General features: G+C 34.7%; 1 protein-coding gene across 3 annotated transcripts; it reads right to left on the minus strand.

The window, feature by feature from the left end:
• Nucleotides 1–471: 471 nt before the first annotated feature.
• On the minus strand, nt 472–16445 carry LOC117321994 (cap-specific mRNA (nucleoside-2'-O-)-methyltransferase 2-like). 3 transcript variants are annotated; one of them, XR_004531445.1, is made up of 14 exons: nt 16376–16445; nt 15143–15625; nt 14054–14262; nt 8505–8702; nt 8112–8232; nt 7480–7754; nt 6892–7056; nt 5642–5773; nt 4798–4995; nt 4195–4344; nt 3762–3860; nt 2962–3265; nt 2216–2431; nt 472–1932 (listed from the first exon to the last, which is right to left on the minus strand). XR_004531445.1 is itself a non-coding variant. In XM_033876675.1 (13 exons), the coding sequence occupies exons 2-13, from the start codon at nt 15618–15620 to the stop codon at nt 2313–2315; spliced, it is 2448 nt and encodes an 815-aa protein (XP_033732566.1). In that variant the 5' UTR covers nt 15621–15625; nt 16376–16445; the 3' UTR covers nt 2083–2312. The 3 variants fall into 3 exon arrangements, 1 of the variants encoding a protein (XP_033732566.1); XR_004531446.1 differs by lacking the exon at nt 16376–16445 and adding an exon at nt 16112–16237; XM_033876675.1 differs by lacking the exon at nt 472–1932 and having other exon boundaries at nt 2083–2431.
• Nucleotides 16446–16596: the final 151 nt, after the last annotated feature.

Here is a 16596-nt window from a genome sequence, read left to right on the forward strand (position 1 = left end):
GATAAGAGGACCCAGGGGATGTCATTTTCAATGTTTCTGACCCCATCCCACCAAATCCCCACCCCAGGGCCCTCGGCAACCCAGAGGTGGAGGGCTAGTGTTAAAGTGCCGGGACACCTTAACCACTCGGCCACCGCGGCCCAACTCACGTATTGAAACAATTCAGTTCAATGCTAATAATCTTAACAAGATTTAAAAGATAATCATGTTATTTTTATAACAATATTGACTGGCTAATTCTAGTATTTGTGTTCACGCCATGTAGCTATCTCTCATCTACAGTAGCTGACATCATTAATGTTTCCATGACTGCATTTTCTGTACACGAAGCTCTCTCTCTTTATTTTGTTATCTTGCATGGGATGAAGAATTCTATTTTTACGCTTTATTTTATCAGATTATTTAGGAGCAATATCTTTGTATAAAAAAATGGTTGCTTTTATCTTTAGCAATGATTTTGTTTTCATGTAGATATTAATGTCAGAGTAAAGGTTATCCCTTCATAGATCATTTAATTTTTACCACAATGAAAAAAATTTGCAAATTTTTTTTCAATACAAAAGTTTTATTCATGTAAAATTATCAAATGTAAATAACACTACACTATGAATCATACTTGTAGTGTCATGTATTGTTTGTTATTTCCATTAAACCTTAAAGTTATTGACACCAAAAACAAATTAATTTCACAGACTTCAACACTCATGACCAATCCCAAAGAGATCTTGGTATCCGCCATTTTTTTCTATGGCAGTTTGATATTTAATGAACTTCTCTCTTGTCTTCCCTTTCACTTATGTCACATAGACATGTTCTATTAGCAAAAATATGAACGGTAATCATTCTACAAAGAAGAAATTACAAATGAAATACTGGAAAGATCCAAGAAATAGACTAAGTGATAACAAACATCAACTGTCAAAATCCAAATTTCTGACTGTCAACCATTCTGTTATTCAGATCACTCCAACAAAAACATTTCAGCATTTCACATGAGATAGTGATATTAATCTTCAACCGTCAGAATTCAAGATGACCACTTGTCCGCCATTTTGTCTTTCTGATCAGTCTCAAATTTGAACAGACATAACTATGAACCAAGGAAAAGGGAAACATTCCACCCGATACTTCTCAAGAAGTAGCAATAGCAAGGATAGTTTATGGATTGTTAGGTGGCAGACCACAGTTGATCTGATCATGATAGGCTTAACATTGATTACAATTTTTCCTCAGTCAGCATGTTGGCAATGTCATCCAGCTCTTAAAATATCTTGCATATAAATATCAAAAAATATTCTAGATGATTCACTTAATGCCTGAATGATTTCAATCCTGTTTTTCATACCAAAACAATTCTCCTCTTTGCCTGTCCTTTCCATAGTAATTCCCCTTGGACACCAAATCCCACTTGCCACCTAAGCATCAGTACCCTTCTAGTCTGAAAGACAGACTACTTCATAACTATTCATAAGAAAGACTTGAAAACTATTCCTCCAAGTCTGTCTTAGTAATAGATCCCAAGTGTTGTCTGTCTTTCACACATACCAATTCCATAACCTATCTTCTGTACAGTATACGTAGTGGTAGTCTCTTCTCTCAACACCAGACCTAAACCATTCAGACCTCCATATACCCGACATGTCTCTTCTCTCAACACCAGACCTAAACCATTCAGACCTCCATATACCTGACATGTCTCTCCTCTCAACACCAGACCTAAACCATTCAGACCTCCATATACCCGACATGTCTCTCCTGTCAACACCAGGCCTAAACCATTCAGACCTCCATATACCCGACATGTCTCGCCTCTCAACACCAGACCTAAACCATTCAGACCTCCATATACCTGACATGTCTCTCCTCTCAACACCAGGCCTAAACCATTCAGACCTCCATATACCCGACATGTCTCTCCTCTCAACACCAGGCCTAACCATTCAGACCTCCCTCCTATACCCGACATGTACTCTCTCACCACCAGGCCTAAACATTTTCAGACCTCCAATGCCCGACTGTCGTTTTCCTGTATCCCAATGTAGTCTCTCTCTCACACCAGACCTAAACATTCAGACTCATATGCCCGACATGTCTGTTTTCTGTACACCAATGGTAGTCTCTCCTCTCAACACCAGACCTAAACCATTCAGATCTTCATATGCCAACATGTCTGTCTTCTGTACACCAATGGTAGTCTCTCCTCTCAACACCAGACCTAAACCATTCAGACCTCCATATGCCCAACATGTCTACTGCCCTCATTCACCATTCACATATAGTTTCTGCATACCAGACATATTGGTATGAGTCTATCATTCAAGTCGATCAGTTTGCATAGGATAGCGCTCCCTCTCTAGGTCCCCTACAGTCCTCACAAAGGTCCTCAAAAGAGTTGCGTTAGTGTGACACAGGGAGGCCACAAACAGGGAATCTGTAATTTGATAATATAAGTGAAGTTATTTATATATGTGTAGAAATATTAAATACATGTAAATAATTTCAAAAACATTCAATAAATTTTAATTTTTTCGGACATACAGATCTAAGTAAAGATCTTTAATTGAGGTAATATTCAAGAACTAATGTTGGATTGGACTTCAAAATAGACCTTCTTTGCAAGTGTTCAGTAGGTAAGTCTACGTCTACATTATAATCATAGAAGTATAGGTTTACATCATAATATTTCCATTCAGTTTGTAAAATGCATTTTTTTAGTGATAGAACCAATACATGTAATATGATGATGTCATTTACAAACGACATTTTGTTTATGGCCACTTGTCACATGACCATCTCCAGCCCATGTTATCTTAAACTAAACACTGTTCATTGATAATGTTACGTTAGAAATTTGAAATTCTTCTCAAATTAAAATTGAAATGAATTTCACAGAGCTGAAAAATACACCAGACCATGAATGTGATTTGATACTGTAAATCCACAACATATTCATTAACTTACCATTAAGAAGAACTGTCAAAGACACAGTCTCCAAGAGTGCTCTCCGTGACCTTTGGCTGATTTTCTTTCCAGAGATTTGTGTAGTTGAATGACACTCTGTACTGGTCTCCATTTCACTTCGTACATTCGTTTCATGTTCAGAGTCCAACGTGCACATTTGTGGAATGCATTCTTCTCTGATATTGTCAAACTTTTCCTGAATCACTTCAAGCTGCTGAAGGACCAAGACTGGAGTTCCTGTATACTCTTCACAAATCAGGAGCTGCTGGAGTCTGGTTCCATCTGTGTCTTGAAGGAAACCGATCTGTATCATGAAGGTATAAGAGGATTTAACTGCAGTATATCAAGCATATGTCACCTGTACAATTAATGACATGGCTTATCTATTAATATCTTGGGTCTCCACCTGCATCTATAAAAATATATAAACAAGAATTTTTTTCCCTCATTTTTTTTGAATTTACGACAGCTGGCCTACTATATTATCTCAATACCATTGTTCACCATACTTACCAACCCTCCAAGAGGGACACAATCGATTTTGACCCTAAATTTAGACATAAATTATCAGAAAAGCCTTTCAATTGATAAAAGAAATTCATTTAAAATCTAATCAGTGCAGAAGAAATATGTAGTTTTAGGGTACAATATTTATTTGTTTTCTGAAGAAGGTTTATGATGTACTTTTCTCAGGCTTAAAATAAATCATCAAGCACAGTCTTTCATGAGGAAATTTCAAGTGTTGAATTATAGACAAACTAATAAAGAATACAATTTTACGTTGTGACAATAAACCTCACCTTACTGAAACAGTGACCTAACAAGTAGACTACGCCTGCAGTAAACCGAGTCAGACAACTGGACATCCGTACAATCAGCGAGTCGGTCATCCTCAGTGTCTAAAATAAGTTGGATAAAAAAAGTGTGAACAAAGAGATACTGATCCTACCCAACAATACAATTATATGTAAGATTGATGTAACATTTAGTAAAACTGCTCAATAGATACTGCTGTCCATACAACAACATACAAGTTAAAAACAGAAGAAATATTACCTAAATGAGGTACCTTTATGGGTATTATGAATAATAATAATTATGGTCCATGTCACACTTTCTTTCACAGATTTAACAACACACGGCAAACTCCAGCAAACTTTGTTAGAATGAAGCAAAAAGAACTGAGATTATCTTGGTTACACACTTAATCACATGCTGAGATGTACGTGTTACCTTTAACAGCGTCTGTGTCCACGACAACAGAGAAGGCTGAGACAGAATCTCCATCTCCCCACAGTAGCTGTCCGTTGTTACATCCACATAGAAAACATTGTTGTTTCCCCCATCAGGAGACTGGATTGACGACGATGACATATGCAGCACCTATTGAGAGATTTTGTACCACAATGAAAGTCATAGCTGACATCATTAATTCCATGACATTTTCTGGGGGCTTTTTGTGGGTTGATAATGGTCCCCGTTCACAGTAAAAAGGATTTATGTTTAAGTCAAATTCCCAAAATTTGCAGTTAACTACTGAAAAATTTTCTTTCCAATTCACCAAATTTCAAAGGCCCAATCCAAAACTTATGAAAAAAAATAAAATAAAAAATAACTTAATTCATAACCATGAAATTGATATTTATAATGTCTATAATTGTAAAAATTGTATTCAATACATAAACTTTTACACTGTTTGCAATAAACAATAAAGAAATTATGATCAAAGCTGCATGCATAGGCTTCACCGTAAATTAAATAAGAATTGTTGAATTTACAGTAAAGCTGATTTCCTGACTGTACTTATTGTAACTGACTGTATAAACTATCTACTACCTTAGTTATCCGAGGATCTTTTGATGAATCGGTGTCTGATGATTGGGGTGTACTCGACAACAGTATAACAGTGTAGGATGACTTCTCCTCTGTGACCTCTAAGGTATTACTATCAGACTCCTCACATCCATGTACGAGGCCATCTAGAGCGTGACTGACTGATGACAATGGTGGAGCATGACTGCTGTTTCTGTAGTCCTGTATTGGTATAAACAAGAGAACTGAGAAGCGGAGGATAATACGCCTGTGACATATTCAATGGAAAGAATTTGTATTCATTTATGGACAGTAGAAGCTTTATGAATCAGAATTTTTGCAAATTTCTTAAAACTAGTCCTACAGCTGTCCGAATGTTCTGTCACAAAGGGCAATAACTTTAATAAAATTTGGCTCCTTTGGTACCCTTAGTTACTCAACGGGATAAATTTCATCAACCTAATATCATCATTAACTTCTACAATGTAGATGTACTTTTTTTTATATGTTACAGTAATCTATATTTGATGTATTAGTAAAGTACGTCTCAAGATTTAATCACATACAAATTTTAAGAACAGATTACATCCATGTATTTCAATAGTAACATGACATTGGAAACGTTACAAATTCCTTGCAGGCCACTACAAACTCATTTAAAGTATTCTCATACTAACCAATATGTGAAGTTTGATCAAAATCTGTTTTAAAATTAAGTAACTAGAGCAATGACAAAAGTGAACATGCGTTCATGCAAACAGAACACTTTAACCCCTGCTCTATGTCATCGTGAGAGGATAAACAAGAGGTAAACACTTGCTTGTAAAAATGACCTTGACAAGTCTGGCCCAATAACAAGAAATCCTACCTTGGTATTTTGTATCAGTTCCTGCATTTGTTGTATGAGTCGGCCATCACAGAAACGTGAGTTGATGAGACGGTCTACTGGTCTACCACACGCACAGCTTTTACAGTCTACTTCCTCCAGCAAGCTCTCAAACTTAAAATGGCAAATAACATAAAATCATTCCTCAAGCAAGCTCTCAAACTTAAAATGGTAAATAACATGAAATCAGTCCTCCAGCAAGCTCTCAAACTTAAAATAGCAAATAACATGAAATCATTCCTCCAGCAAGCTCTCAAACTTAAAATGGCAAATAACATGAAATCATTCCTCCAGCAAGCTCTCAAACTTAAAATGGCAAATAACATAAAATCATTCCTCAAGCAAGCTCTCAGACTTAAAATGGCAAATAACATGAAATCATTCCTCCAGCAAGCTCTCAAACTTAAAATGGCAAATAACATGAAATCATTCCTCCAGCAAGCTCTCAAACTTAAAATGGCAAATAACATGAAATCATTCCTCCAGCAAGCTCTAAAAAACTTAAAATGGCAAATAACATGAAATCAGTCCTCCAGCAAGCTCTCAAACTTAAAATGGCAAATAACATGAAATCAGTCCTCCAGCAAGCTCTCAACTTAAAATGGCAAATAACATGAAATCATTCCTCCAGCAAGCTCTCAACTTAAAATGGCAAATAACATGAAATAATTTCTCCAGGAAGCTCTCAAACTTAAAATGGCAAATAACATGAAATCAACCATCAATAAATTGTAAACATGTCTACAAATTAACAATAAGAAAAATCTCAATATCAAAAACATCAGTGTTGCTTACCCAGTTACTTCAGATTCACAACCAGATATGAGCAAGATTTGTAATCTCTGTTCAAATAAATAAGTAAAAGGTCTTGTATGTCTAATTCAAACTCATTTAATCTGACTTCATGATGTCATACCAGACACCTGACTCTGGAGTAACCAACATAACAAATTGTTATAAATAATGCCAACCAATCCGTCACTTTGAACGATACCAAACAACCTTAATAACCGTATACCTATATATTGATCTGAATAGAGGCCACAAATCTTGGTCATATCAGGTCTTGAAATTAAGGCACAGGTTATTTGAAAACTGGGCAGGTTAAATCAAGACTCTAAATGATACTGATCTCCTTACCCTACCAAAACGTGTCTGGTGGTACCAGTCCTGTCATTACCACTAACAAACTGCCTATCCCCACTAATGATACCAAAAACATCAAGTCTCACCTGACACCAGATAATCTTTGGAGGTTTCACACTGTATCTGTCCAAGAGATGAACTCTTTGTTGCCACGGTAATGAATTTGAGTTGTTTCTCTGGGTGAAGGTTCCTGAATGCCGTTTCTGGTCAAAGGGTGTCAAGTCATTTTTGAAGCTTTGGGCAGTATGGCTCTATATATAAAGGAGTGAAAACAATACTGGATCAAAGTGCTTAGAATAGAAATATTTTGTCACCATGTAACATACAATGTTACTTATACATAGCATTAAGCTGAATAAAACACTGCATGGTGTGTGGCGAACGTCCAATGGTAGTAAGTAACATTTAGAAATACAGATGTGTTGTCATTGTTTGGGAAGCCAAATAGGCAGGTTTAAGCTGAATCCCACTTGTGTAATATGAGAAGACATGAAAAGTAAGTGTTGTTCAAGAAAACCTTTGATTGCAAAGTCATGTTACTTAACGGCCACCGTAGCAGCCATTTTCAAAATTTTGACAAGGTTGATAAATAACAACACTTTGTGGCTTCCTTTCCTTAACATCCTCCTCAATTTACTGATTATTAGATAAAAAAAATCTCCCTATAAACTTACCAATCTCTTCTTCTTGTAGCTGTGACCAATCCTACAGTTTACTGGTATTTGTTTCAGATCAAATTTTGTGAGGTACATCTCTGCACAGTAATTCCTCATAGTCTCCAGCCAAAGTATATACTGATCGGATACAGACGGGTAGTGATCCAAGTTGTTGCTGATTGTCTCCCTTTGAAGTGATGTAAACATTTCACAGCATGCCACATGCTCAGATATAAAAGTGTCCGGAATGCAGTCTCGATTAAACAGCATCTGAACACCTCCATTTTGGTTTTCTGTGGACAAACAAAAGTTCATATTCAATAGTAATGAAAGTTCCTTGATATTTTTTAAACAAGCAGACTTCGAAAATTATCGGCTAAAACACACATAAAAATCGTAAATGCAACAGGCATGTAAGCAAATATTGAGCAACCACAAGAAATCATTGATGGCATAGTCGATGTAAGCTATTTATAATTTAAAGAGAGAGATTTTCCCAATTAATGCATTTTATCCATTGCATTTCATATTCAGAATGACTCATCAAAATTGTAATATATCTCAGCCTGTTATAAAAGTGTTTTTTTTTTTTTTATTATAAAATGTAGAGAAATATAGAAATGTTTGAATATAAGCATATTTTTACTCACGAAAATAGTGTTTGACATAATCTGTGAGTCCTGTTATTGTACTGCTGCCATGGAAACCTGTACAGATGACATAGACTTCAGAGTTCCCACTTTTACTGGTGGCTGGTTTGAAAACTTCAACCTGATAGGTCAAAAGAGAATGTATATACTCAAATAATTTCAATATTAAACCATATGCATCTTTAACTTCTTGTTTACATTTCGATTTCATGGCTGCATTGTAATATTGCACGTTTTCTTGTTACTCAAGTGCCTTCTAAAACAGAAAATCTTTAAATTTAGACTTTAGACACATCATCTAAAAGATTCCATAATCTGCTATAGTAAGCTATGAATCCATACACCCTTGAAAATACACATTGTGTTACATTTAGAAAATAATTCAGTCCTCACCTGGTCAAAGGCACAGTTGAGAAGATACATGAGGCAGACAGTTTCACACTCAAACATGGTGAACTTTTTGAGGACAAGAGAGCCATTGGGAGATAGGATAGTTAAAGCTGCAAGTGCCTCACAGCACTGAAGGCGGGATACAACCGATTCCTGGTCACCTGGTGTGTCCTGACAGTCAATACTGCCATCACAGGTCACCTAAAAAATACACAGGATCTGATATGGAACTTACCCAGAAAATATTACAAAAAAAAACAACATAATTAGTAACCACACCAGGGTTAACTTTCACTCTCTCACCCTGGAATATGACAAAATGAAAGGTTCAGCCACTGCCAACCTATCAAGTTCGGATAAAATAAAAAGACTGGATTGATCAAATAAATACCAAGGCTGCTATACCATTACATTGAGGCCTAGAAGACAAATTTTTTCCAAAACTACACTGAATGGATGATGGCTCTTTGGGATTTCCCCCACTTTAATTTTTACAAATTGTTTCACTAAATCAAAGTACTGGAAGTACTGTAAACGAACATTATTGTTTAATGCAAAATCAGTAATCTTCTTAGTTTTAAGTTGATAAATTTACTGATATCGGTTTAGGAATTAATTGCAAATAATTTGAAATGTTTGCAGCTGTTCTGATTTGATTGTACACATGCATGTTTCTGTAAGGTCCTAATTGAAATTGGAAGTTTGTTGATCTATCTTGGATCGATGAAAATAAAATATGTCTTCTTTCTTTCGGGAAGGCATCATCAGTTATAATACAGCCAGGACTCTGTGACCTTATTGATGCCAACTTCTAATATGCACTAAATTTAGGCTAGTTCCATCGTTAGTTTGGCATACATAGTTGTATTTCAACTAAATATGATGAAACACACATAAAGAATTACTGAAAACCAAAACCAGAGCTGCTAATCAAGGCCCGAATTAGGAATGTATCCTATTGAAACTGTACTCAAGCATTTGTGGTACATCAAAACAAAAAATCCTGACTCCTTTTGTTCAGGAATCATTTGATGTTAATAAATCTGTATATGAGAAGATAAACTTCTGTTATAATTACAGTATTGTAAACAATGTGATAAAGAATAACAACCAGATAAAGACTATCTTCATCGAATAATTCAGCAAACAGGAAAAGAAAACTTCAAGATTCATTTTCAACTTCAAACCTGATCACAAAGATTACAGTCCATTCGATGGGACGACACATTCCCTATTTATTGTCCTTTTCCAATGTTGATCATCCAATCATACTGAACCACACAATGCAGCAATGTAATTGCACAAATCACACCTTTATGTGGTGAGAACATTTTTGGGGGTGTTATAAGATTCCATAACTGTATGCAAATTGTGAAGCATTCCATATCTATAACTATATATATAACAGTACGTGTATATATTTACACATATCAAAATTGGAATGACACAGGAGATTTGCAAGTTTAAGTTCACCATCAGTCATGGGAGGTTTATGTAAAATGTTATATTTACCGGGGTAATTAGTATTTTTGAGAATATATTTATGAAGCTCTATTCTGTACATTCTACCAGTTCTTAGAGAATTGACACAATTCTATGTTCTCCAATGTCAAAATTAATCATATGTAAAATATTAGGGGTTTATTCGCCATTCTAGGCCTGATTGCCGTCATAGTAAAATTACCAAAATGGACTTGAAATCAATATTTTTAAGAGAATGACTTGAATATTTCATAAAAATAATGTAATACATCGTTTATTCACTTCATTCAGATCTTCAGACACCACATAATTTGTGAAGTCATATATAGAAATATATGAACCATTTTGTTATTATTTATAGTTCACACAAGTAAGCACTAGATGTAAGCAGTAAGTTTATGTACCGCTACCTACTGGTATGACTTTGAGTACAGTAAACTACACTCGCTTTGTGGATATTGACAGGATAACATATATTTACATATTAATTCAATTTTAGAATTGTAACTGAAATCTTGTAACAGCATGGCACAAATAGTCATCTGAACATGTGTTGTATATTGAAAAATTATTTAAGGTAAATTTTCAGTTTATCAATTCATTGATTACTCCGTGTTTGAAGTATGGTGTAGTGAGAATTTCAAGTCTTGATCATGACTTGATGAAAATTTTAAATTAACAAATTATTAAAATGAATTTGTTTGAAAAATAACACAAGTTCCACAGCAATATTATATAGAGAATCAATCACAATATATCAAAAGTTATAAAACTACAAATAACAATTAACGGCTGAATATCAAATTAAGGGAATATCACAAGTCTTTTTGCATTTGTTTTTAGATAATCCGGATTTCGGTTTTCCGGCTTTAAAAAAAACGAGAAGTATTTTAATTGCCGTTATAGTTGAATTACCAAAATGGACCTTAAATCAGTATTTTTTAAAAAAAGAATGATCTATGACTTGAATATTTCATAAAAATAACTTAATACATCGTTTATTCACTTCATTCAGATCTTCAGACACCGCATGATTTGTGAAGTCATATATAGAAATATATGAACCATTTTTGTTATTGATTTATAGTTCACACAAGTAAGCACGAGATGTAAGCAGTACGTATATGTACCGCTATCTACCGGCATGACTGAGTACAGTAGACTACACTCGCTTTGTGGATATTGACAGTATAACATATACCGTATTTGACCTAATAAGGGCGCCTGCCCTAATAAGGGCGCCCCTACCTTTTTTCAAGGAAATAAATCTTTGACTGAGTGTCAAAATGGTGTCAAAATGGTGTTCAAAAGTAATAATTCATGTGAAATATTTTGCTACTTTATGTGTTCAATTTTCTTCAGCAAATTAAGTAACTGGAACACATGTTTTCGCCACATTTTGTGTATTCCTACAGGCTACAGATGACATGTCAGTGCAAAGAGCACCCAAAACTAAACACACATACAAATAATAACTTACCATCTTTATTTGAAGATAAAGTAAAGACTTCATTCTTGTTGATAAATAACTTTTGTCCAGAACAGAAAGCTAGTAAAAGACATTGTAAATCAATTATTAGGTCAAAGAAAACGATGTCTGATATGATCTGGGAAATCACCTGTTTCTATAAATAGAACACAAAAGAGTTCCATTTGAACATAAATGGTGGAACACACGTTCTCTGGTCTAAAGATCAGCTGGCATGGTTTACAAGTTTACATGAGTATTCAAGTGATATTTAAGCTTAATATATGATAATGAATAGATATCTTCATCTGGGATATTTTTATGACTGAATATTTTATCGTTTCCACAACCTTTGGTATTCTGCTACAAGGTATAGTCTGTTTTATAAAACTTCAGAATAACTCATCTTAATAAGGGCGCCCCCACTGTCAATTACCCGCGCCCTGCGCCCTTATTAGGTCAAATACGGTATTTACATACTAATTCAATTTTAGAATTATAACTGAAATCTTGTAACAGCATGGCACAAATAGTCATCTGAACATGTGTTGTATATTGAAAAATTATTTAGGTAAATATTTAATTAACTCATTTGCTTGACTTTTAGAATTGTAACTGAAATCTTGTAACAGCATGGCACAAATAGTCATCTGAACATGTGTTGTATATATATAATTGAAAAATTATTTATGTAAATATTAACTCATTTGCTTGACTTCAATTTTCAGTTTATCAATTCATTGATTACTGTGTTTGAAGTATGGTGTAGCGAGAATTTCAAGTCTTGATCATGACTTGATGAAGGTTCTAAATTAACAAATTATCAAAATGAATTTGTTTGAAAAATAGCACAAGTTCCACAGCAATATTATATAGAGAATCGATCACACTATTTCAGAAGTTATAAAACTACAAATAATAATTAATGGCTGAATGTCAAATTAAGTGAATATCACAAGTCTTTTTGCATTTGTTTTTAGATAATCCGGATTTCCGTTTTCCGTCTTTGAAAAAAAATTACGTAGGCGTATGGCATAGTAAACGTAGCCATGTGTACAGTGTACATATGTAACAGCTGATTTCAATCAGATTGACTTAACATGAACTTAACACCGTCTCAGTAGTTCGTCACAATCGAAAATTTGATGGTGAATTCGGTATTTTGCAAATTCTTTCAAAATACTTCCAGGTAAAGGAAAAAAATGCATATGGTCTCTATACACACACCAAAGATTAATAGATCCTATATTGGGTCCATTCTCTCTTAAAAATATCGATTTGGGTCCACTATCGGCCATTTCGGTAATTCAACTCTAACGACAATCGGGCCACGATTCGCAAATGAAAAATTAATTTAAAATTCGTAAACCTCTAATATTTTACATATGATACAATTAGGCATTGAAAAACATATATGTGGGTCAATTCTCTGAAAATAATGGCAATTTATATTATAATTAAGCCCCATTTTTCTTCGTTTCGGTATTTCCAAGTCTGCTTCACCTGTGGTCCGTTTCAGTAAATATTCTCGACTTTGCCGAAATAAAAACAAGCTATATAATTGTTCATTTTAAACATGACAACTGCCGACCACACGTATCTAAAAGTGTTATTGTTGATATCATCTGAATATTGCCGTAGTTATCTGTCACTTCGATTGTAAACCCATTGCCAAAGTCATGGAAGAATCGACCAATCAAATTGGTTTAACGTTTGATTTCCGTAATCTTGCAGTTACCTCCCTTACAACAGTAAATACGTTCTAAGTATCGCCTACAACAACCAATCCCGTGCACATGGCAACAAGATATTATCATTTGCATTTTATTTATTGGTCGTTTTTGTCAAAGGAAAATGGAATATGGAAATCGATGACAATGTTAACGCTATGACCAGTCACCCTGACCACAAATGCCACCTAGTATCTACCTTTCTAGCAAACATGTACTGTACAGTAACCTATATAGTATGATACAATGTATCGTCTCGTATGCCGTTATTGATATATTTCTTTCTCTAAATTATATAAATACTCATCTAGTTGATAATGATGTAACATTCTAGAATATATATAATACACATTTAAGTAAATCGCGGACATATTTGCAGACCGATGCCAGCCGTTTTGGAATGAACACGGAAGAGCAAAACTTTCTAAACATCCCGAGACGAATGTGCCTGCGCAATATTTGTTTACATAAATATAGGCCCTATTGACCTGGAGTTATTCGCAAAGTTCAGGTTCATTTAGTCTTCACATTTCGCTAGCGTTATGCATTTCTCAAATCGTATGCATCTTGAAAACATCTACTGAATACATTTCAACATTTTCGGTAAAACTACTACATAAAACGAAGATGTTTTTGCAAGTAAATTATTTGAAGCGTAAGGCAATGGGGGCAGCCATATTTCATTGAAACAGACAGTAGATGGCGTATTGGTGAATGTGGCTACCAAATATGGTCATATTTCTCAGTCCAGTTCTTGATGGCAATAACCGAACATTAATGTTCGTTTAAAAACAACCTTTTTTGCATAAAAATAGCAACTTGTTTCACAATTAATAACTTTCTTCAGTTATTTCACATACAACTTCCCTTACCAGTTGGATAGAACCCATTTTACAACAGGTGTCCCCCAGCTGCTGGAAGTTGTCCCAGTCCATGAGATTGCCAGTGTCATCCACTCCAAAGTCCCAGTAGGGCAAACTGTGCAGGATGAAGCGGTCATCTGCGATCATTTGGCTGACATTGTTTCCCTCATAGTAAGGATTTAAAGTGCTGCCAAACCAGGTCCATGTCCCTTGGTAATCTGAAAAACAGGTCACACAGACTTGTATATAGGTGTAAGGTATGAGAATTTACAATATTGATAAATTTAATAAATGGTTATTTAGGAAAAGTTACATGTCCAAGTTTTGAATATGAATTCAATGTTGATCAGGCTTTTTTTTTCAAGACAGCCTGAACATAAATTAAAATTTAAACAGTGACAGATACTAGGAAACTTGAGATGTTATTACAGTATATACATGTAACTTATGTAAGTCAATGCCAAAGTGAAAAGGTATGGGAGGGGGGGGGGGGGGGGGGGGGGGGGGGGTTTCTCTGGGTACTCTGGTTTCCTCCCACAGTAAGAGACCCCTCCCACACTTCCCTCCCGGCCAATAAGAGAGATTAATATATAAGTTGGTATAACTTGTTTTGCAATTGTAAAATAAAAACAGTTGATATTTTTTTGGAAGGAATTTTATAACAAATTTGCTAGCACTGTCACCTTGAACTTTGATTCCCAAATCAATCATCATATCAGTAATCGTCTGGTAAAAAATCCATTGTGTCCTACATGAATTTTGACACTTAATTGAATTGAATTGCTCACTTTAGAGTATATGTTTAATTATGCGACACACAACTTCATATGACTGTGACCTTGACATTTTACCTAAAGGTTTTGAATCATCAAATTTGTATTTATCTTGTGATGTTGGATACATATATTATATGTATATACAACACAATAGGGACAGTTTAGTTTTGCAAAAGTGCAAACCAATGTCTAGCTCAACAGACAGACAAACAGTGTACATGATTTAATCATGTACATCCTTTGTCTACATTGTATAGATATGAAATACAAAATTAAAGAAAAAATATGTCAATACTATTCTTCATTTCAATAGTGACATTACCATGAGATATTAAGAAATGATTCAGGCTTGTGATGAATGCTCCTGGTGCCTCACACAGATGTACCGAATTCACTTCTGGAATATCAAAGTCAATAAGCTTAAAAGTCGACACAATTTCATAAAATTTACACCAAGCTTGAGTGCAAAGTTCTGGCTTGAAATTCTCTCTTAGCTCTGATATAACAGTTCCAGCCAAATTCATCTGTCCCGTATGTCCATGCCATGAGGAGATATCCTTATCACTGAGTTTGTCTTTGACAGCATTCAATGTCATTTTCATCTGCTGGGTTTCTTCAATTTGCCATTCATCACATTCACATGCAATGCTTAGTGATGGCATTTCATAGATTGTTTTGTTTGAGTTTGGAGAATATGAGAATTTTTTCTGGAAGAGCTTCTCTACTCTTTTTTTAGATGCTGGATCAGCTTGTAGAGTAGAACTCCCCGATGTCTTTCTTTTTCTTCGTAACACATTCATTTTCTCTACAAATAAAAGAACTCATTTTTTAACAGAGTGAAATTACAACTATCCCTGAGGATAAATGACTAATTACCAAAAAAATTACTATTCAATCAATCCGGATACCCAGTACTCCACCTTAAACACTTAATTGTTACATGCAATTACGACAAAATGTGCAAATTATTATTTAGCAAGATTCTATCTAAAAAAAGAAATAATTGCATTGGTGCACATCAATTGTTTATAGCCATTATGCTGATTATGTAAATTTGGGAGAAAACTGTAGGAATCCAAAATTGTACAGCCAAAATTCTGTCTACAAACATAGGAAAAGGGGCATAACTGCAATAAAATTAGGTGAATGATAAAATCCGAAATTGATACTGAGTACTCGCAGGTTTTATATTACTACAGTATAGGCCTATATCAAAGGTGTTTTGCATTTGCTCATGAGTCAAAGATCGATAATGACACAATATGTGTATAAGTATACCTTAATTACTTACCTTAATTACTTAAGGTAAAATGCTGAGCAAGATAAGTAATATTTTACTAAAAGATAATAACTGAAAGCGTTCTACTCAGAAACTTGATGCCAGGGGGGCTGTGAATGTTAAATTAGCACCCGGTACTGTAACTGTTAACAGTTACAGTACATTTATATCGACATTCTGGTTATCAGTTTACCCGCGTCAATTTTGATATATGTTCGTTATGAATAGCTAGAGTAAAGCCGGAAGAGTAAGCTGAGCTCAATTGTTAATGGTTACCTTTGTACGTCAAAAAACGTAGCTTTCGCAACGGATCTTGCTAAACAACAAACGATCGAAGACATTAAACACGTGTTTCCGGTCAAAACAAAAACAGCACTCTTAGCAAAAAAAATTCTTTCAGACTCAAACAGTAACAAAAAAGTGAACTGGTTTAATTCAGATACTTTAGAGATTCTACCTATTTTTGCGTACTTTTTTTTCATTTTTCACGACGATTT

The sequence above is a fragment of the Pecten maximus genome, chromosome 2, assembly GCF_902652985.1.
Source record: "Pecten maximus chromosome 2, xPecMax1.1, whole genome shotgun sequence".
Taxonomy (NCBI): Eukaryota; Metazoa; Mollusca; class Bivalvia; order Pectinida; family Pectinidae; genus Pecten; species Pecten maximus.